General features: G+C 41.4%; 1 protein-coding gene across 4 annotated transcripts in view; it reads right to left on the reverse strand.

Moving 5' to 3' along the window:
- Positions 1–22,402, reverse strand: part of epha7 (eph receptor A7) — a 252,404-nt gene that overhangs the window by 224,545 nt on the left and 5,457 nt on the right. For all 4 annotated transcript variants that reach the window (XM_055635837.1, XM_055635835.1, XM_055635836.1 and 1 more), the window contains exon 3: positions 17,935–18,604. In XM_055635837.1, coding sequence (XP_055491812.1) covers positions 17,935–18,604 — 670 coding nt within the window. The remainder of the gene's footprint in view (positions 1–17,934; positions 18,605–22,402) is intronic.

Genomic DNA, 22,402 nt, shown 5'->3' on the forward strand with positions numbered 1-22,402 from the left:
CATCAGTTTTTGCTGAAGTTAACTCTGCAGCATAAGTACCTTGTTTGACTTAGTACAAACCCGCCCTTTCGGGTAAATAACAGTGTATGAATGAGGTAGAAGAAGAGGTCAGAAGAGGAAAAAAAAAGTTTTTAATGTGCATATTCATGTTCATTTACTTTGGCAGCTGCTCTTGATGTGTGGACGTATGTAACTGGCTAAACTTCGAGGGCGGGGGGAAACCTATTCATCAATTCCTATTCACACAGAAATGTAACATAACATTTTATTACATGGTAGTTTTCAGCCAAGTTGTGAACATCGAATCTGAGAAGTTCAGTCATACTGTGATATCCGACGTGGCATTGAAACGTCACGCAACTGATAATACTTAACATGACAGTGAATTTCCACCCATTTAGGGAACAACAGAACGCTCTCTTGTTCTGCCTACTCAGCAATATCCAATAAAATGGATTCCACCCACTGGGCAATTTCTAACAAAAGTAATGAAATACAAATCTTCAAGGCTCTTTTAAAAAATGTCAAAGAAAATCCGAGCACTAGCCAAAGCATTTAAACTCTCCCAAGCGTTATATTATTTAATGGCTCACAGCAGCTGCCATGCTAAATAAGTACCCCTGCTGCTGGTTACAACTTGAGTTGGTGCAAATTGTTACCACATCCCTGTTTCCCCCATGCAGGGAGGGGGTAGGGAAGTAAGGGGGGGGGGGGGGGGGGGAGAACGTGGAGTTATACTTTGGAAAGTTTTTAGTACAAAGAGCGGTTCTGTGCAAAAGTGGTTGACAGAAGACGGGAAGCAGTGAAAGATGAGCTGGCCCCTTTCCACGGACTGTGATGAATGAGCTGATCACAACACGTTTTGGTGAAAGCTGAAGCCAAGCTCAGAGGAGACTGGTCGAGTGACATGACTGGCAGCCCATCTCATTTACTCACTACTCATTTCCGTTTGATAGTTTAGGCAGTATGTTTAAAGCTGTATTAATTCTGTCCTCAACTTCACTTTGCTGCATTTGGTTTTCAGGCGAATGGAACTTCTGTGACTAAAATGCTGATTCTTTAAATCTACTGCGGCTTCCTTTAATATATATTTTCCCCCCTACAAAGCAGTGAGCCATTCCACACATGTTTTTCACATCTCCAATTTATTGCTACAAACAGCCAGAATGACCATTAAACATTTATTTTTATTCAAGCTGTTGACGACCCGGAACCAGACTTTTAAAAATTATATCATGGATCAGATACTCAAATTGTAGATAGACACACATTGCTGGAGTAACTCAGCAGGACAGGCAGCATCTCCGGATAGAAGGAATGTGTGACGTTTCGGGTCGACAATCTTCTTCAGACTCAACACAAAATGTCACCCATTCCTTCTATCCAGAGATACTCCCAGCATTTTGTGTCTACCTTAGGTGTAAACCAGCAACTGCAGTTCTTTCCTACTCAAACTATAGATTTTGGATAACAATCTGCCAGTAACTGTTAGAAACATATTGATGTCAAAATAGCAGCATATTTCAATATCATAATATGTAAGTGGCAAGAAAGTTACCTTTCTTATTTCAGGTTTTCAATCAAATGTGATCTTAATGTAAGCCCATGCTCACCCAGATTATATTGGAAACTTGTTTGTCTCATTTATTAAATTTCACTTGTTTGTCTCATTTATGTATTTTTTTCTTAAATATACGCTCCTGTTTCCTCTGTTTCAATCTCCCTACAAATACCTCAGGCAGGCTGCCCGCGTACATGATTCTGTCGCTGCCCATTACGATGGGGCCAACAATCTCACTTTTGCCTGACTCTCCGATTGTTCCATCTGAACTGGAGGAAATGGCAACTCTCCTCCCTTCTCCCTGACAGCAAAATCAGGAAGAACACAACTCTCACCACCGGTCACTCCGCCACTATTATTATTCCCCATTGCATCTATTTCAAAGGTGAAATGAATTGACTGACATTGCTTCTTATTTCCTGTGTCCGGACCATTTTGGGAAGATGCTGCGATGCGTTCAATGAACGGAGCTCAAGTCATCTTCCGCTCAATGTTTTAATAGGATTCAAGCTTAAGAATGCACTGCTTATTCCAGGAAGGAAACATATACTATTGGTCTCTGTAAAACATTAAAAGCTATTGATCCCAGTTTCTATTACACTGATTATCTGCGCATTATTGGTCCATGTGACTCTAATCAGCATTCTTGTAACTTATATTTTATTCTCTATGTATTTAGAAACATAGAATCATGCAGCACAGAAACAGGCCCTTCGGCCATACTCATCCATGCCTATCTATTTACGATACGACAGAATATTTATCCCAGGAGGGAAATTGATCTGCCAACAGTCATAAAACATAAGATACATGAAACATGAAATTAATGTGACGAGTGGAAAGGATTGGGGATGTGCAAAGATTGGGGAGGGGGGGTGGGGGGAGTCAGTCTACCCCATGTCAGAAGGGGGCGGAGTTTTACAGTTTGATAGCCACAGGGAAGAAGGATCTACTGTGGCATTCTATGCTGCATCTTGGTGGAACCAGTCTGTTGCTGAAGGTACTCCTCAGGTTGACCAGTGTGTCATGGAGGGGGTGAGCTATATTGTCCAAGATGCTCCACAGTTTGAGGAGCATCCTCCCCTCCAAAACCACCACCCATGGACAGAGCCAACCTTCCTGATGAGCTTGTTAATTTGTTCTTGTCTGTGTATTTGTTCATCTGTTCAGCAGAGCAACTCAAGAATAATTTGGTAATGTGTTAGATGTTAGAAATGTTATGCTAAAATCCAGTATTTTTAAAATGTTGCTATGGTTCTTTTTTTAATTATTTTTTTAAAAGAGCAAATGAATTCCCATCAATCAATTTTAACTCAAGAAGATTAATGTTACTTCAGGCTCTCGATTCTTTTAACATCTCCTGTCCAAAACTGCACTGTGAGAATCAACTGGTTATAATAGATCTGCTCAAAATGTACAATACTCAGAATGCACAGAATTCATAAATTCAATCATTGCTGGGCAGACCTGGGATAAAGGGAGATAAGTCAGTGTCCCTGGTCCAAATGGACCTCTAAACCATGCCCTTTCATCCTTTAATTCCAGGATATAATTCCAGGAAGACCTCAACCTTGGGATTGTTCACTTCCATCTATTTGAAAGCAAGTACACCTTTTATAAAGTCACTAAATCAGCCTTCAATTCTACACTAGATCCCTGCATGACCACGGACAGAAGATCTAGCCGTGGAGGAAGAAAACACTTTTATTATTCCAAAACCTGAACTTGCTCCAAACATGAGGTAAGCAACCGATGCAAAGCTACACTCAAAGGCTAATGAAATAGAAGCTTTGGTTCAACCTCCAACATCTGCGGAAGGAGAAACAGTTAATATTTCCAATCAGGGCACCTTCATCACAATTAATGAAAACTGTTTCTCTTTCCACTGATGGAGTCTGGCTGGAGAGGTTTTTTTTCAATATTTTATGTTTTTAGTTCAAGCAAGTGCGGCTTATTTTCTGTTAATTTTCATTTCCAGTGATTGCATACCTTCAGATAAACAGTACCCCGACAAGGCAACATAGGAAGTACAAAATGTCTCCTGTATTTGTTCAAGCACCAATGAGTGCAACCTGAACACAATTTTTTTTTTCAACAAGTTGAGAGTTACAATCATTTTTTCAGTTATGTCTCTGAACTGTTCGATACCCAGATAGGTTAGGGTGTAGTGTCGAAAGTACAGTAGTTTGAAGTACGTTGCTTCCATGTAGTACTTTCGTTAGTTTATTGAGTTAGTCCAGAGAGTCATAGATCTCCCGGTAAGAGAGTTTAGTTTACAATGTGTAGTAGTATAGTAAATTCAGGTGAGTAGAGTACTACGTAAGTGGTTAGTAACAGTTAGTCACTTGGAGTTTGGTTAGTCAGTTAGTAGTCTAGAACAGTCAAGTTAGAGTTAGGTTAGGGTAAAGAGTAAGCAGTTCCATGCTTCCAGTAGGATTAGTTAGAGAGGTAGTTAGAGGAGGGTTTTAGATCTCCGAGATCTGTCAATTCCTCCCGCACTAGTAGTAGAAAGTAGGGTTAGGTAGGTTAGAGTTTAGTTAGGGTTGGGTTAGTAAATTAAGGTTTAGGGTAGGGTTAGTAACTGGTATAGGGTTAGAGTAAATGTGTAAGTAGTTTAGTAGGTGTTAGGAGTTAGAGTAGTAGGGTTAGGGTTAGGGTAGTTAGGTAGTAGGGTTAGGGTTAGGGTTAGGGTTAAGTTAGGGTTAAGTGGTTTAGGTGGTGTAGTTAGGGTAGGTAGCTGGTCGGCGTTTAGTAGGGTTACCGGACCCTAAGGGTTACTGGTTAGGCCTGTAGGGTTTGCGCTGTATAGTTAGGGTCTAACTAAAAGGGGGTAGTAGAGTCTGTAGGGTAAAGGGTTTTAGACAGGTAGTTCAAAGGTGTTTAAGTGTCCAGGGGTTAGTTAGTAAAGCAAGTTTCTACTGTTAGGGTGGGGTAGGGGCAGGAACACACATCTGCCTGTTAGGGTTAGGGTACATTAAGTAGTATTGTAACTTTAGGGTTAGTAGGGTTAGGGGTTTACAGGGTTAGGGCTAGGGTTAGGGTTAGGGTTAGGGTTAGGGTTAGGGTTAGGGTTAGGGTTAGGGTAGGGTTAGGGTTAGGGTTAGGGTAAGGGTTAGGGTTAGGGTTAGGGTTAGGGTTAGGGTTTGGGTTAGGGTTAGGGCTAGGGATTGGGTTAGGGTTAGGGGTAGGGGTTAGGGTTAGGGTTAGGGTTAGGGTTAGGGGTTAGGGTTAGGGGTTAGGGTTAGGGTTAGGGTTGGAGATAGGGTTAGGGTTAGGGTTTGGGTTAGGGTTAGGGTTAGGGAAAGGGGTAGGGTTAGGGGTAGGGTAAGGGTGAGGGTCAGGGTTAGGGTTAGGGAGAGGGGCAGGGTTAGGGTTAGGTTTAGGGTTAGAGTTTAAGGGTGGGTTAGAGTTCGGGTTAGAGCAGTTAGGGTTGGGTAGGGTTAGGGGTAACTAGGGTAGGGTAGTTAGGCTTTAGGGTAGGGTTAGTTATGTTTAATGTTTCTTTTGTTTCTGACTGTTAAGTGTTGTAAGCAACAAAGAACACTTTTTAAATGTTTTTTTTTCTGGAGTTACATTGGGCTGTTTCTTGATCAAAGAACTTAATGAACATGGGCTTCTACTGTTAAATTGTACCACAGGTAAGCACAGAACAAGGCTCCATTGCAATTTCACTCCTATTCTTATCACATGTCCCAATAGACAACTGTGAGATTTAAATCATTTTTTCTCATTTTAAAAGTCACTTTTATTCAGAACTTAGAAAAGTTGTACAGAATTAGACTCAATTTCACTCATTCTCACATGACAACTGTGCTAAATCATTTTTCTCATAAAAGTTTGCAGACCTAAAGTTAGAATTAGACTCTTCACTCAATGACATGCTAAACCATTTGAGTACATATCCAATAATTATGTTGGGTAATTCAAACAATTACTGAAAAATACTAAAACAGGGTTATTAATTTTTATTTCCTGGCAATTATAATCAATAATTGCCGTGGGAGAACTTCACTAGGATCGTTGACACTTGTTATAATAATAAAGGATCAATGGTTTAATGGTACAATGGTTCTTTATTGTTACGTGTACCTAAGTACAGTGAAACTCCTTTTTTGCACAGAGTTCAGTAACAATTTTGCTATATATAAACACAATAATTCTCAAGTACAAGAGTGTAAGAATAGTAGATAACACTGAGGCGATACAGAAGAATCGCCACATTTCATGCACCATTTTGTATGATTCAAGTCCAAAGTTATTAAAAAGGAGTGAAGTCTTATCTCGGCCATAGATGTCATGGCAGCAGCACTGGATCTTTGTTGCAGGGATCGGCCTGGTCAGGCGATATTGTCGATGTCCTCCACCCTGCACTACTGCTCCATGCTGCTGCAGGCCTATCTGATTAACACACTTGGTGACACACCGATCCAATCGACCCTCAGGTTCCTGCAGGGCCTCCTGCGGCCCACTCCACCGGCACCTCGATCCGGATATGTCGACTTGCAAACATGCCATCCCTTGCCTCACATGGCCACCGCTCAGCCTCTGTGCTCTGAGGCACCTCCTGCAGTTGATCTTGGAACACCCCTAGCGTCTCCCTGAACGTGGACGACCACAGTCTGCTTACTAGCACCGTTGTTTTCCTGCATCCACCGCCATCTGGAAAGGCATTAATTATGACTGCAGACTTCTTGTTTGGGATTCACCAATTGGAGGACAATGGGAAGGAAGTCCACCAGACTAGTTCCTGGAATGGTGGATTTGCCTTATGAGGAGAGACTGAGTAGACCATTAGTCTTTATCATTTAAAAGTTGGAAGTGATCAAAACTTAGAAAATGAATTGAAGGGTCAAAAGAATAAATGTCAAGACCCTACTGCATGAAGGAGCATGTTCAAAGAATCAGATGGTCTACTCTTGCTTCAAAACCTTAGATTCTCATATTCTCAGAAAATAATCCTCATGTTGTTACTGGACGGGAAAACTGGATATAAAATAACAGATTTGATTTGCTTTGTTATTACTATTGTCATATATACCAATTTACTTCAGACTTTTAAACTTTAGAGATACAGTGTGGAAACAGGCCCTTCGGCCCACCAAGTGATCACCCATACAAACGAGCACTATCCTACACACTAGGGACAATCATTTTTTTTACCAAAACCAATCAACCTACAGACCCGCACGTCTTTGGAGTGTGGGGGGAAACCGGAGCACCTGGAGAAATTCCATGCAGATACAGGGAGAACATATAAACTGTGTACAGACAGCACCCGTAGTCAGGATTGAACCCAGGTCTCTGGCGTCGTAAAGCAGTAACACTACTGCTGCGTCACTGTGCTGCCCCATACATTAAAAAAAAAAGTTTTGCATGCTACCCTAGCATATGTGAAAACATCAGGTACTACAAAAGAGAAAATAAACAAAGTGTACAATATGATGTGCACTTCCTGAAATCCACCTTCCATTTCATAATTTTCTCGCATCCTATTCTTGTTCCCTTTGCCCCAATTCTCCTATTTTATCCTCCATAACCTGGGATTTACACAAAGCAGTCAGACGATGATCTTCCGGAAATCAGCCAGTTGGCAGTTCACCCAAAGTTTTGAAATAAGTTGTGTAACATAATTTACGGTAAACCTCTGCCTCGCAGCTTTGACTAATACGGTAAACCTCTCTCCAGCAATCTCTGTCAATGACACACTCCAATCTGCAAGGTCTGTAGCTTGAAACAACCAGCCTTGTGGCTTTATGGAGATAAGGTTACGAATGTTATGCCATCAGCAATCTGAACAGCAATACACGGATTGGCTTGGATTCATCTTACTAGCAGAACGTGTACCCACCAATCTGTATAATATGCTTTGGCTCTGAAGAGCTGCCCAATCTGACCCTCCGGACCTGCTCATGATGGACCAGACTCACATCAGTGGCTAGGCCTCAAGGAACTGGAATACTAGAAATGTATTTGAAACTATGCTAATGTATGGGGTGATCGCTGGTTGGGCTTATTTCCACCCTGTATCTCTAAAGTCTAAAGTAAAGAAAGGAAGTATTTTACCCAGTCTAGGGGCATCAGATCTGGGGAACATAGGAACTTGAGACATTTCACATAAACGGGAACTGATACATTTAGTTGGCAGCATGGAAACTGGCACTTTGGCCCGCTGAGTCCATGTTGACCATCGATCACTAGTTCCATGTCATCTACATTACCCCACATTTGCATCCACTCCCTATGCACATTAGGGACAATAAATAGAGGCCAATTAACCTACAAACCCGCATGTCTTTGGGATGTGGGAGGAAATGGAAGCTCCCAGAGAAAACTTTGGCGGTCACAGGGAGAACGTGCAAACTCCACACAGACTACATGCAAGGTCAGAATGAAATCTGGGTCACTGGCATTGTGAGGGAGCAGCTCTACCAGCCTTGCACCACCCTTGCAATTGACAGGCTTGTAATTCTATCCAAAAACGTCTGAGTGAAGGTGGGGTAAGAATGCTACTGCAATACCATATTTAAGCAAAATAATTGAAGAACTCCAATGAAGACGTTAAAAGAATTATGTGATTTGCTTTAGTTGATTGTACTGGTATTAAAGATCCAGATTCAATTTTATGATTGAATGGAAACTACAAGGAATTAAAGAAAAGGAACAGTTTATGCTTCATAACACATGCAGTTGACAAGTCTGAAATCTAATCTAAAATGCCCCCGTACCTGATGATAAAAGTTCAGGAAAAGAGTCCTGCAACTTTTCACTTTGGAACGACTTGATGTTTTCATAGTGGATTTATAACTTTCTTTATCCTCAGCTAAAACGTCTCCTTGAAGTATAACTTTCAAAGGGCTCTTTACTTCATAACAGCGTACTCTTCTCCCCTGCTGCTGGGATGGAATCATTCAGGATTTAGCTGATTCTATAAAACCTTCAATAGGGGGAGGTGGGAGGTGGAAACAGGCAGCATGTCAACGTTACATACTGCAGGAAGAAAAAAAATCAAAGTACAACACTGAAGTCCCACTAATAGCAATCTACAAAGGCATTCTTAAGCTGTGTATACACGGAAAACATCAGGACATCGAGCATAAAAAAGAATTGGGAACACAAAACTCCTGGGGTCATCAGCAAGACAACGGACTGATCTATGATTCTCCCACCAAGATAAAATAGTAAATTTCATAATACATTTATGGAAAAATAAATATGCTAACATTCACTTGCTTTCAAACAGGTTCTTCTAATAAAAATGTTTAAAGCGTCTTGCTAGTTTACACCCATTTTTCATCGTAAAACATGCATGCCAAGCCTGGAGTCAGATTGCACTGTGGTGCCTATTTCTATTCCTCACAAAGGTGAACACATCATAAAGCAATGTCTAAAATCAAGGAAATGCCTCATTTACCCGGACAAGCTTCAGGTGCGGTTCATGCCATGGAATTTTCAGTCAAAAGCTGAGTCTGATTTCTCAGTTAAACCAGCCTCGGCATAAAGCAATAAGAGTTATGTCGGCAGTACTGCAGGAATTCTTTTAAAGGAGATGACAGTACATTGTTAACCTGGGACTAACAAAATGAGAGCTCATAGTTCTAATCGTCAGTGTGTTCATCTGCGTCCATATGCAATTCAAAGAGATCTTGAAGAACCCTACACAAGGTAAAAAAAATCCTTTCACAAGGGAGATTAAATGGATCAAAGCAACTTCTGAATTTATCAAGTAATATAACCTATTTGTCCCCCCTCTGCCTTTGCAATGTGTGTATCCAATTGCTTTATGAGCATTTATCCAGTATGAACTCCAAAAACGTTTTGTCATTTCCCAGTCAGTGTTTTTATCCATTTCCAAATGTTAACAGGATTACTGAAAGAAAGAATTGCTGTAAACAAGGTATTGGCTTGCTTCCAGAATAGCGTATTCTACAAATGATTGTCTTGGATCAATGCCAAGGATGGAAAGTGCACTTGCACACTGCTATGCTCAAGTGCAAAGACAACATTCCTCTACAATAACACTAATGTCAACAAAACTGTAGTTTTAAATTAACAGTGTGGGTTATTAAAATAATTTACACAAAAATCAAATTGGCAGGCTCAGCTTATTTATTTTCATTCATTCCTCCCCTCCACTCCTGAGGTGTTGACTCAAGTATGATTACCATCTATAAGCACCAGGATCCCTTCCTTCCTTGTGTGAGCAACTGACCTTCATGTGTGTACTTAGGCAGTAAATGCATAGTCATTTCAGCCGTGGAAAGTATTGCAGGTTACCTACGATACGATACAATACGATAGAACTTTACTCACTGCCGGAGGGAAATTGGTCTGCCAACACTCATAACACGCAAGTAAACGAAAACTTGAAATTAAAATTAAATTAAAAGTGAAAAAAAAAGAAAAAAACAAGCGACTGTTGGCTGGCTGCTGTGTGCACAGCGCCTTCACCGGAACAAACTGGAACGAACAAACAAACAAACACAGACTTATAGGTACACAAAAATGCTGGAGAAACTCAGCGGGTGCAGCAGCATCTATGGAGCAAAGCCCTTCTTCAGACTGATGGGGGGTGGGGGGAGAAGGAAGGAAAAAGGGAGGAGGAGGAGCCCGAAGGCGGGTAGATAGGAGGAGACAGCTCGAGGGCTAAGGAAGGGGAGGAGACAGCAAGGGCTAGCAAAATTGGGAGAATTCAATTTTCATGCCATCAGGACGCAAGCAACCCAGGAATATGAGGTGCTGTTCCTCCAATTTCCGGTGTTGCTCACTCTGGCAATGGAGGAGACCCAGGACAGAGAGGTCGGATTGGGAATGGGAGGGGGAATTGAAGTGCTGAGCCACCGCGAGTTCAGGTAGGTTATTGCAGACTGAGCGGAGGTGTTCGGCGAAACGATCGCCCAACCTCCGCTAAGTCTACCCGATGTAAATCAGCTGACATCTAGAGCAGCGGATGCAGTAGATGAGGTTGGAGGAGATACAGGTGAACCTTTGTCGCACCTGGAACGACTGCTTGGGACCTTGAATGGAGTCGAGGGGGGGGAGGTGAAGGGACAGGTGTTGCATTTCTTGCGGTTGCAACAGAAAGTGCCCGGGGAGGGGGTGGTACGGGAGGGAAGGGAAGAATTGACAAGGGAGTTGCGGAGGGAGCGGTCTTTGCGGAAGGCAGACATGGGGGGAGATGGGAAGATGTGGCGAGTGGTGGGGTCACATTGGAGGTGGCGGAAATGGCGGAGGATTATTTGTGGTATTTGCCGGCTGGTGGGGTGAAAGGTGAGGACCAGGGGGACTCTGCCCTTGTTGCGAGTGCGGGGATGGGGAGAGAGAGCAGTGTTGCGGGGTATGGATGAGACCCTGGTGCGAGCCTCATCTATGGTGGAGGAGGGGAATCCCCATTCCCTGAAGAACGAGGACATTTCCGATGCCCTGGTGTGGAACGTCTCATCCTGGGAACAGATGCGGCGTAGGCGGAAGAATTGGGAGTAGGGGATGGAGTCTTTACAGGGGGCAGGGTGGGAAGAAGTGTAGTCCAGATAGCCATGTGAGTCAGTTGGTTTGTAGTGTATGTCGGTCAGAAGTCTGTCCCCTGCGATGGAGATGGTGAGGTCAAGGAATGGTAGGGAAGTGTCGGAAATGGTCCAGGTGTATTGGACTGCCGGATGGAAGTTGGTGGTGAAATGGATGAAGTCAGTCAGTTGTGTGTGGGTGCAGGAGGTGGCCCCAAAGCAGTCGTCAATGTAACGGAGGTAGAGGTCGGGGATGGGGCAAGTATTGAACAAGGATTGTTCAACGTACCCGACAAAGAGGCAGGCATAGCTGGGGCCCATGCGTGTGCCCATAGCTACGCCTTGTGTTTGGAGGAAATGGGAGGAGTCAAACGTAAAGTTGTTGAGGGTGAGGACCAACTCCGCTAGGCGGAGGAGAGTGTCAGTGGCTGGGTATAGGTTGCTCCGCTGGTCGAGGAGGAACTGGAGGGCTTTGAGGCCATCCTGGTGGGGGATGGAGGTGTAGAGTGTAAAGACAGACTTATCCCCTGGCCAGAGGATTCTAAACTAGAGTGCCCCCCCCCCCCCTCCCCCCCCCCCCACACCAGATTCCCCCTTTGTTCTCCCACTGTTCCTCACAGCAGTCCCCCCCCCACGCCGGGTCCCCATTGTCTTCCCCTCCCCCCCCCCCCATCAGTACTGTGCTGGTTGAGGGGTGTATCTGTGCATCTTATGATGAGGATAATAAATTGAATGGCAATTCCTGTTCCCAGTGTTGCTCTAACTCACCATGGACAACACCCACTCTGTTGGTTTAATTTAGTTTAGTTTAGTTTAGTTTAGTTTAGTTTAGTTTAGTTTAGTTTAGTTTAGAGATACAGGGTCTTCGACCTACCGAGTCTGAACCGACCAGTGATCCACGCACATTAACACCAACCTACACACATTAGGGACAATTTTACATTCATACCAAGCCAATTAACCTATAAACCAGTATGTCTTTGGAGTGTGGGAGGAAACCGAGGATCTCGGAGAAAACCCATGCAGGTCACAGGGAGAGAGTACAAACTCCGTACAGACAAGCACCTGAATTCACGATGGAACCCGGCTATCTGGTGCTGTAAGGCAGTTGTCTACCGCAACGCCACCATGTCGCCCATTATTCTAAAAAGATGGACACCATCAAAAGGAGACTTCCTGAACATATGTGGCTTAGTAAGATATACCAATAGAACCATCAATCCTGTCTACCCAATATAAAGCTCATTTTTCTCTCCTTTTAATAAACCATCAAGAAGTCAAGAAGCAGTAATTTGATATGACTAAAATTAGCATCAGTAAATCCAGAAGATCCTGCAGAAGTAACATGAGAAAGTACCAACAATTATATATTAAAAGAGCACTAAGAACACTGCCAAGTTATTTGTAAAACTCAGAAAGTGTAACATTGTTTAATGTCGAAATCTTGCTTAATTAAGTTAATGAACCACAAGATTCCCACAACATGACTCATTCTTTTAGTTCTACAGAGTATAATTCTACTCAAATAGAAACTTGCAGCCGGGCAGCTGGAACAGTAATTCCAGGAACAACGTTATAGCTGCAATGTTTATGGTGGCTGCTGTTGTTATAATTATTTTAAAGAATTTTATTTTGAGAATGGTCTAAAATATAAAAAACCATCTCAGTAGTAGACACACCTGTGGACCCAGTGAAGCAGTGCAATCAAAGCATTTTACATCTCTTTAAACCAAGGTCAACATATTTAATTATGTGTTTATTTTTAAAGATATCAAGTACTCAAAATAAATGATCCCCATTCCAGGTACTGTACCCTACAGAGACATCTGACAAAACTAAGTGAGGTATGCTATTTTGTTAACTCCCCATGTGCCATTTGTTATTTTCAATGTGCACATTGTCAGATTTGTCTGGCTTATTCATGGGGTGGCACAGTGGCGCAACGGTAGAGTTGCTGCCTTACTGCACCAGAGACCCGGGTCCGATCCTAAATTTAACTTCCATAGATTCAATGTAATAATCGGTTGGATTTGCCAATTCTGCACCAGAGGTAACACAGGAAATCAATCACAGTTCCAACACAGCATCTTCAACCAGGCACTCGTGTTGCCAGCTGCCTTTACACAGCTTGGTGGATTCTTCATGGTCCAAAGGGAAAGCATGAACTGCTTGAATCTTTCCAGAATAGCTGCAGTGGTTCTATTGACATGAATGGGAGAAATACGCTGCTGGAAGAAGGGTCACAGCAGCTATGTCTACAACTGTTGTGTGTGTACGTGCATGTGTATTCAATTCAAAGCTACTTTATTGTCACATGTACCTAGGTACAGTGAAATTCTTTTTTTTTTGCATACGATCCAGTAAAATAATGCAACCGACTCCATCTAGGCAGTACACAAAAAGTCGTCACATTTCTGGCGCAGACAAAGTTTCTAACATTCTTAGTACACCCTTATCCTCTCGCAGCGGCAAACCAGGTCTGTCGCCGCACGTGGGCACAGGCGGCCCACTGGGACCTACTTAGTTCTTGGCGGACCCCACCGGGTCCCTCTTTGTTCTCGGTATATGTGTGTGTGTGTGTGTGTGTGTGTGTGTGTGTGTGTGTGTGTGTGTGTGTGTGTGTGTGTGTGTGTGTGTGTGTGTGTGTGTGTGTGTGTGTGTGTGTGCACTTTTTAATGCTTTTTTTCAACATTATACAGTTATAGTTATAAAACATGGAAACAAATCCATACCAACTCATCCATGTCAACCAAGTTTCCTAACCAAGCTAGTCTGGCTTGCCGATACCTTGCCACACCCATCCAAACCCTTCCTGTCCATTTAATTTAATATTTTCTTGACACATAATGATTTTGAATGCTTCCGATTGCCCAGTATGTTTACAAACATTCTTCACGGCAGGTAGATGGATGGGCAAATGTCTATCTACTCTGTGACAAGCCCATTGCCACAGTTCTACACTCAGCTACACTGATGTGCTGGATCTTGACAAGTACATTTGACAAGCTGCTCCACATTCTTCCTTCAGAAGTCAATCCTTACTTGTTCCTCAGGCTCTCATGGCGATATCCTCGACAATTCATAAGGTGGTCTTAAACACACACAACAATAACAAGAGTGGCACAGGCAAGCCATGGAATATATTAGGAAGGGGATAATCACTGTGTCAACATATATCAGTCCCACATTACACTAGCTTATATTTCAGTCCCAATCCAAACCAATGTCATGCCAAATCATTCCCCCACAAAAAAATCTATATGCATAATAAATCATGAAAGCATCATGATTATACATCACAGAAAGAGCAACTCTAAGGAAATTTCAGGCAATAACAGGAATTACTTTCGATTTACTTGATTTGCAAGTAATTGATGTTGCCACTTAATGCTTAAAATTGTTCCTATTCCACTCATGAATCGTTCACCTTGATTCGCAAAAGGTCACTAATTTAGTTGGATGTTAACCAGTAAATGAGCACAAACTTGGCAATTTCACCTGTCACATTGTAACAAAAGGTGCGATAGAGGTGCCACCCTGAGATTGAGACTAGGAATCTTTTTATTTGATATTTTCCTAACAGCTGTTCACGCAATCAATGATGTGCTAATTTGCTAGTGAGGAGTGTTTTGTGCTGTGAACTGATTGCCAGTGGGAAATCTCCAATGCTAAGGCAAAATATAGGCACAATTAGAAATACAAAGGCCAAGCAGAAAATGCTGGAAATATACTTCTGGCCAGAAACTTACTGAGATCAAACCAGGGTCCAACACCAAAAGGATTTTGACATGAACAATTTGATTCAGTTCGAAAAAGCTCCACTTCATAATCACCAACATGAAAATAGCAACTTAAAAATATATATTTTAGACTTGCATTTAAAAAGTACCTTGTTAACATCTGATTGAATCGAGCACTTCACCGATAATTAATTATTCCTGCATTTTGCATTCAGTTTGCAGACAAATGCAGCAGTCGATTTGCATATAAATCTTATAAACAAAAATGAGTTAGACTCATACAGCACGGAAACAGGCCCGTCGGCCCAACTCACCATGCCAACCAAGATGCCCCGTATAAGCTAGTTCCGTTTGCCCATGTTTGGTTCATATCCCTCTACAACTTTCTTATCCATGGCAAATTAACCTGCATTTAGTGATGTTGATGAAAATCACTGAAAAACTCATGTTCATGTACATTCACAAGACATAGGAGTATAAATAAGACATTCGGCCTATCGAATCATCTCCGCCATTCAATCATGCATTATCTATTTTTCCCTCTCAACCCCAAACTCCTGCCTTCTCCCCCTAACCTCAAAACATCTTATGGGATCTTCGACATCAGTCTTGCCTGTCACTTATCCCTAAACATCACCAGCGCAGATTGTCTGCACATTATCTCATTCCTGTTTGCTCTGCATTATGAGTTGCTCCTTTAATGAACCACTGTAGACTATTGAGATGAAGATTAACCTATATCAGAGTGATGGCAAGAGCAAAGTATGGTGGAGAGAAGGAACTGCCCAAGATCCAAAGCATACCACCTCATCTGTGAAACACGGTGGTGGGTGTGTTATGACCTGGGCATGCATGACTGCTGAAGTTATGGCTTACTTATCTTCAATGATGATACAACTGCTGATGGTAGTAGCATGATGAATTTTACTCCACCTTTTCCCCTTCACCTTGAGCCTATGTCCTCTGGTCCTCGATTCCCCTACTCTGGGCAAAAGATTCTGTGCATCTACCTGATCTATTCCTCTCATGATTTTGTACACCTCTATAAGATCACCCCTCATCCTCCTGTGCTCCAAGGAATAGAGACCCAGCCTACTCAACCTATAGGTCACACCCTCGAGTCCTAGAATGTGCAGCTGGGGGTGGTGGTGGAGGCGAGGCAGATGTGACAATGGTTTTTTAAATACTTTTTAAATAGGCACATAGGGAATGGAGAGCTATGGATTATTTTCAGGCAGATAAGAGTTGGTCTTGACATCATATTCGACACAAACATTGTGAGCTGAAGTGTCTTTTCTTGTGCTGTACTGTTCTATGTTCTATGACTTACTGGGAGCAATGGACAATCCAATCAACAACAATTCTGAACCCTCACCTTCCCCATTATGAACATGAAGATTTAAATCAAAAGATTTCCAAAAGTGAACTTACAATATATAACAGAACAAATAGGACGTTGGTTGGAACTGATTTCTGGTAGATATTATTACCCTGAAGATGGACACAAAATGTTGGAGTAACTTAGCGGGATGGGCAGCGTCTCTGGAGATAAGGAATAGGTGAAGTTGTGGGTCGAGACCCTTCTTCAGACTTCTCTTAAGACGGGCCTCGACCCGAAACGTTGCCCATTCCTTCTCACCAGAGATGCTGCTTGTCCCGCTGAGGTACTCCAGCATTTTGTGCCTATCTTCAGTTAAAACCAGCATTTGCAGTTCCTTCCTACACAGATATTATTACCCAAATACCTAGCACTGTATTTCTGTAAGATTTCTGTGACTATTTTTGCAATAATTGTACACAATGAAGATAAGGTTTGAAGTTCTTTTTAATTCTGTGGCCAACCAAAATTGTGTGTATACTGTGAAGTTAACCAAATCTCTAACATAAATGGGCAGACCACAAAACAATTAAATGCAACAATATCAATATACTGAATGTCCTCGAAACAAAGACTGCCTGCGTTGACAATTCATGAATAAGAGGATAATGGTTTCAGAAATACTTGCTCTTCCATACCTTTTGAGAGAAAACAAAATGATTCTCTCCAGTACCATGTGCTTAATCCACAGATGCAATGCTTTGCAATAAATACAGATGGAGATTAAGTTCCTACTATCAGTGCTGTTTATATCGACTTTGATTTAAAATCATTGGAAATTTCCAAGCGACATTAAATCTGCAGTGCTTCAAAGTGACATTTTTACAGCTTAAGGTATGAGCTAAAGAAGCTTATATTTGAAAAGAGTCAGTGTTCTGCTCAACCTTGATCTGTTTGGAAGATTAGTTTGTAGTTTGCTATGCAGGGTCAATATCAGGAAGCACACATCTGTGTGTATGCATGTAGCAGGGCCCACCGCTCATCTCCTTTGGGTGCTACTTTGTTACTGTCAGGGGCCAAAGATCAGCAAATGTCAGCCATGCATTTGATGACAGTGTAAATGTTTAAATATCTCTAATGCAGAACATGATTGCAAGATCATTTTTGTCCTAGACTTCAACTGAGTACTTGACACTGAAAATGAGATGACGGAGCTCTGGAAATTACAAGCTAAAGAGGGGCTTGAGGAAAAGGTATAATTAACAAAGGCTACAGTTAAGTGAAAAACTTCAGATGGGAAGGTATTTCTGCTGACATTTAAAATGAGGCTTTTTTCCATACATTGTTTTTCTTTTTTTATCCGCACTGAAGATTTATGCGATTGGCATTGTCATCCAGTTTTCCATGCTCAAGAATTGAGGCAGAAAACACAATGTAAGGAAGCTTGAAACAAGCGAGATGCTCTTATAATTACCACCGCATCATGCTCTTCCTGATCTAACAAAGTGAGTCCTTGCACAGACTAATCAGAAACCAATAAAAATAATATAACTGAAGCAGATGCATTCATGTGACTTGTCGACCTGATGTTAATACCCATTAATAATTGCATGGCAAGAATCAAGGACACCAACTAATTAAGAGCTGGCTTAAGATCCACGCCTGTCAATCCAAAAGGTTATGGTTATATCTAAATAAAACAATACTTCATCGTGAATTTTGATAATTGAATAATTTCACCCTTGGAATCAGGTACTTATAAATAGATGTGATAAATTATCTGTGTAGCACTTGCATCTAAATTGGAGCACTTACCGTCACAATCATCCCCCTTCTGCTGAAATCCTGCTTTGCAGATGCATTTACCGATGGGCACCAGCCACTCACCCTCTGCACTGCAATGCATCTTCGGAGAGTTTTCTGCTTCCTCTTCGGCATTGCTGACACAAGCGCCATGCACCTCCACCAGGGACGAGAATTCAGACCCCGTCACGGTGTCCGGGAAAATTGCTAAGTTTTCCACAATGGACCAGCACTTCTTATAGTAAACACGTACAGACACCAGGGCAATGCAGGCTCCCACGTCCTGAAAAGCCAAGTAGAATCCCTTTCTCGACAGGGGCCCGATTTCCCGCACTTCTGTGTTGAGCTTCATCACACGCTCTCCAAGATCTCCCTGGGTAAAACTTTCATCTGCTGCAATGGTGTCTATTTTGAGGTACTGAACCTCCTTGATGTTCCTGCCAGCATCTGAGTCGCTCTCTAAGTAATACAGGTTGAATGTCTCCTTGCATGTCCCCAAGACTCCTGGAATGCTGTTACAATCCCTCAGGGTAAACTTCATCTCCACAAATATCCTCTGGGCATTGCTTCTTGCAATCCAGTTAGTCCGCAGCCAATTGTTCTGATTTGGTTCCATTACTCTGCACACCTGGTACGTGCGGATGGGAATGTAGTTCTCGTCGACACCACTGATCTCCTCCCACTGAAACGCAAAAGAGCAAGATATAACTCTCCCAAAGAAGAAAATAAACAGACACCTAAAATATTGAAAACACCCTTTGACATATTTAAAGACTGCAGTTAGAAGCTATTTTTTTAATAAAAAGGGATTCACTCAAGAGTGATGGACAATATAAGATACGTCAAGCATTTCTGTTCTATCATGTAACATCATTAATTATATTTTTATCCTTGACATACCAGGGAATAATTTAGATTGGGCAGCTTTGGATTACAGGAAATGCAATCATTGTGTATGAATTCAGCAGAGAGGTTATTCCACAAAAGCTTTCAAAGAGAATGTCAGCTAAATCAAACTATCCTACACAATCCATGTCCTTCAACAAAAGATTCAGAGCCAATGAGTTGATGTTATTAATTCAACTCCACTTGAGATGCAACCAGGTAATAGGGACTTGCAGTTACTTTAACACCTCTCTAAGGCATGCAGGTACGATTGGAAAATACAATAAGCTTATATCATGTGTAGGAAGGAACTGCAGCTGCTGGTTTCCACCAAAGATAGACACAAAATGCTGGAGTAACTCAGCGGGCCAGGCAGCATCTCTGGAGAAAAGGAACAGGTGACGTTTCAGGTCTGAAGAAGGGTCTCAACCCGAAACGTCAGCTATTCCTTTTCTCCAGAGATGCTAACTGACCTGCTGAGTTACTCCAGCATTTTGTATCTATCTTAAGTTTATATCATGATGGTTCAACCACCACATTTGTACTACAGACCAACTGCTGTTACAAGCTGGTGTGCTCCTAACATTGGTTTCTATTCCAGAATTTAACCTGCCCATAATATTTCTTATGTCATATTCCCAGTCTGAGTTTCTTGGTCATAATATACTGCAGATGTGCACATTCTTAATGAAACTCCAAACCGAACATTCAGACATATTTGCTCACCCAAGACAGAAGGAAACAATTCCTTCCCATTATAACAATCATCCTCATTCCACCTAAACAACTCATCCTCATCTCTCACCAACAACCAGGTCAATAAAGAATGCTCAATTGATTTCTACATGTTTTCAATATGTCCAGAAATTGCTCAATATTTCATTTTTCTAAATACTGGAACCTGTATGTCAATGCTGCTTATAATTGAGCAACTGGCTCATTCAATGACTAATTGAACTTATCCCATGTGCTGTTGGGAACCATGCTTGGATCATTAGTGTGAGCTTACTCAGCCAAGTTATCGTTATGGCAGTGGCTACAATTGACCAAAGTAAGTCTTGGATTTTATGGAGCTTATGTGAAGCTCTCTACTGGAAATGCTCTTGGGAAGGTTAGGTGAGAGAGTTGAACTGTTGCATGCCACATAATTGAAGCCCCTGTCAACTTACATTGTCAAATCTGACACATGGCCACTTAAGCAGAGTACAAAGAACAATTGGTGCCTAAGTAAGTCCAATCGTGAGCCCTGGCATGTGCTGGGTATTTGAGGGTTATGGGATACCCTAGAATCCAATGCAGCTGTCAGAAAGCAGGATCAGATATTTTTTTCCCCCCGAACAGATTACTTGCACGGCAAGAATGTACTCCCAGCAAGGCAGTTGCTCACTTAACATTGCGCTGAGAAATTAGGAAAGAAATTGGAGTGCAGCTGTAACCATGAGAGACTCTGAAAGGTTGAAGCTCAGTACTTAACTTGCATGGGTCCTTTGGATTTTTGGGCTGTCAACTAAGCACCAGAAAAATCTATGGTACGTTGGTATCACAATAAGCTACTTCAGTGAAATTCACAATGAACATGTAATGCAGAAAGTGAGATGGGATCTTATCTGTGCTCATAGCTTATTCCATTTCAGCAGGCTACCACGTAGTCAGTGATCTCACTGATATCAATCCCCAAAGAGTTTCTGGAAATGTGCAATTCGGGACATAAGATTAAGACTAGGTCATTTGACTCTTTGCCATTCAATAAATGTATAGATAATCTTTTACTGCAGTCTCATAATATGGCGCTATCCCCACAACCTTTGATTCATTGGAATTATAAATTCTCTCAAATATTCTCAGGCCCTCTAGTACAGTGAGATTCTTAACACATTGACTGCAGTAATTATTACTCATCTCAAGACTGAATTATCAGTCCTTTATTCCAAAGATATCATCTCTTATCTTAGACTTCCTAATCAGACATTACAGACCCTCAGCATCTACTATGTCAAGAGGCTTACATTTTTTAGATACTTTCATCAGATCATCTCCCATTACTTGAAACACTAGAATTTGGGCCTAAACCATTCAATCTCTTCGTGAGACAATCTCCACATTATCCCGTTTATCTCTTAACTTCTCCTGCAGTGCAGGCTCAGCAAAGGGCAAATCTACAGCAATATTTCCCGAGGGAGTAGAAAATAAAATGGAAGAACAATTTAGCAAGAGATAACAACCGGAAATGAAATGGAACTTTTAAAGGATTTTCCATGTACTTTAAAACAAAATTCTGAATGTTTTATCCTCAACACTAGAGAACGAAGTAAAGTGCCTTTAATTTCTGATTTTACATTAAATCAATGTGGATTGGACCCTGGCTGGATGAATTTATCAAGTGAAACAGGCTCAGGGTTCAATAGCTTCCCTCCAACTGCAGCTTTAAAAAACAATTCATAATCTCAGGGATACTGAGTTGGATGATCAGCCATTATCATATTGAATGGTGGTGCAGGCTCGAAGGGCCGAATGGCCTACTCCTGCACCTAATTTCTATGTTTCTATGTTTCTATAATTTATTTTCCAGACATCAGTGGGAAACAAAATCTAAGTTACATTTTAATTTTTTCATCGTGGCCTGAACAATGAAATTTTCAATTGCTTCCTGATTAAGATCTTGATAAGTGCATGGTTGGCGTCTTTACATATAGCTCTTCATTAGTTCCTATCAACTACACAAAAAGTGTAGTAAATATACAAACCACATTGCGCATTGGCAGAATAAAATAAAGTCTTACAAAATGAAAAGAGATGGAACATTTGTTCTCACAGCTTGTCTCAATGCCAGGACACATGTATTGTATGCACCAGTACAGATCTAATTTCTATGGATATGCATTTGCCTATGTCCTTAACTATCCCTACATCGTGATAAAAAGATTTACTTATTTCATTTGCTTGATTTCAGATCCAATTTGTGTATCACAATACTTGAACTTCTGCTACTATTTGCTTTAAAAAAGTGAACCCTGACCACAGTTTGCCAATTGAAATGTAAAGGCAAAAGTCAAAATCCTTCTCCACAATGATTCAACTGTTAATTCCCTGAAATCAGTTTATAATTCTACTACCAAACACCTAATAACTTGTGTGGTTATAAAGTGGTATGATAGGTGCTCGACCTGTTACATTAAAATATATGTTGCATCATTATTCAGGGGAAAAAAAAGTTTTTGCAGAAAATAATTATGGAAACTTGAGTACTTTTGCTTCGTAAATATTAGTTGACATTTTACATTCAGCATCAGAGTTGATACAGATATACAAATCAATGTTCTTAAATTGTCACAATACACCCAGTGGTCTTTTGCACAAAAACGTGATCTATATTTTAACCAATTATTTTCTGCAGGATACAACTGCAATGACATAGTGACTTTCTCTTTCATTACACCATAAAAAATGCAACGGTTTATTTGGCTCTTCCTTTGCCGTAATAATCCAGGATTATTTTAATGAGAGATAGGCTCAAATTAAAAGAAGGCAGACAATTTTAGGACAATGATCGCACCAAGTAATGCCTTTTGGTACGAAGAAAAGTAGCAATATTAAG

This window comes from Leucoraja erinacea, chromosome 5, assembly GCF_028641065.1.
Source record: "Leucoraja erinacea ecotype New England chromosome 5, Leri_hhj_1, whole genome shotgun sequence".
Taxonomy (NCBI): domain Eukaryota; kingdom Metazoa; phylum Chordata; class Chondrichthyes; order Rajiformes; family Rajidae; genus Leucoraja; species Leucoraja erinaceus.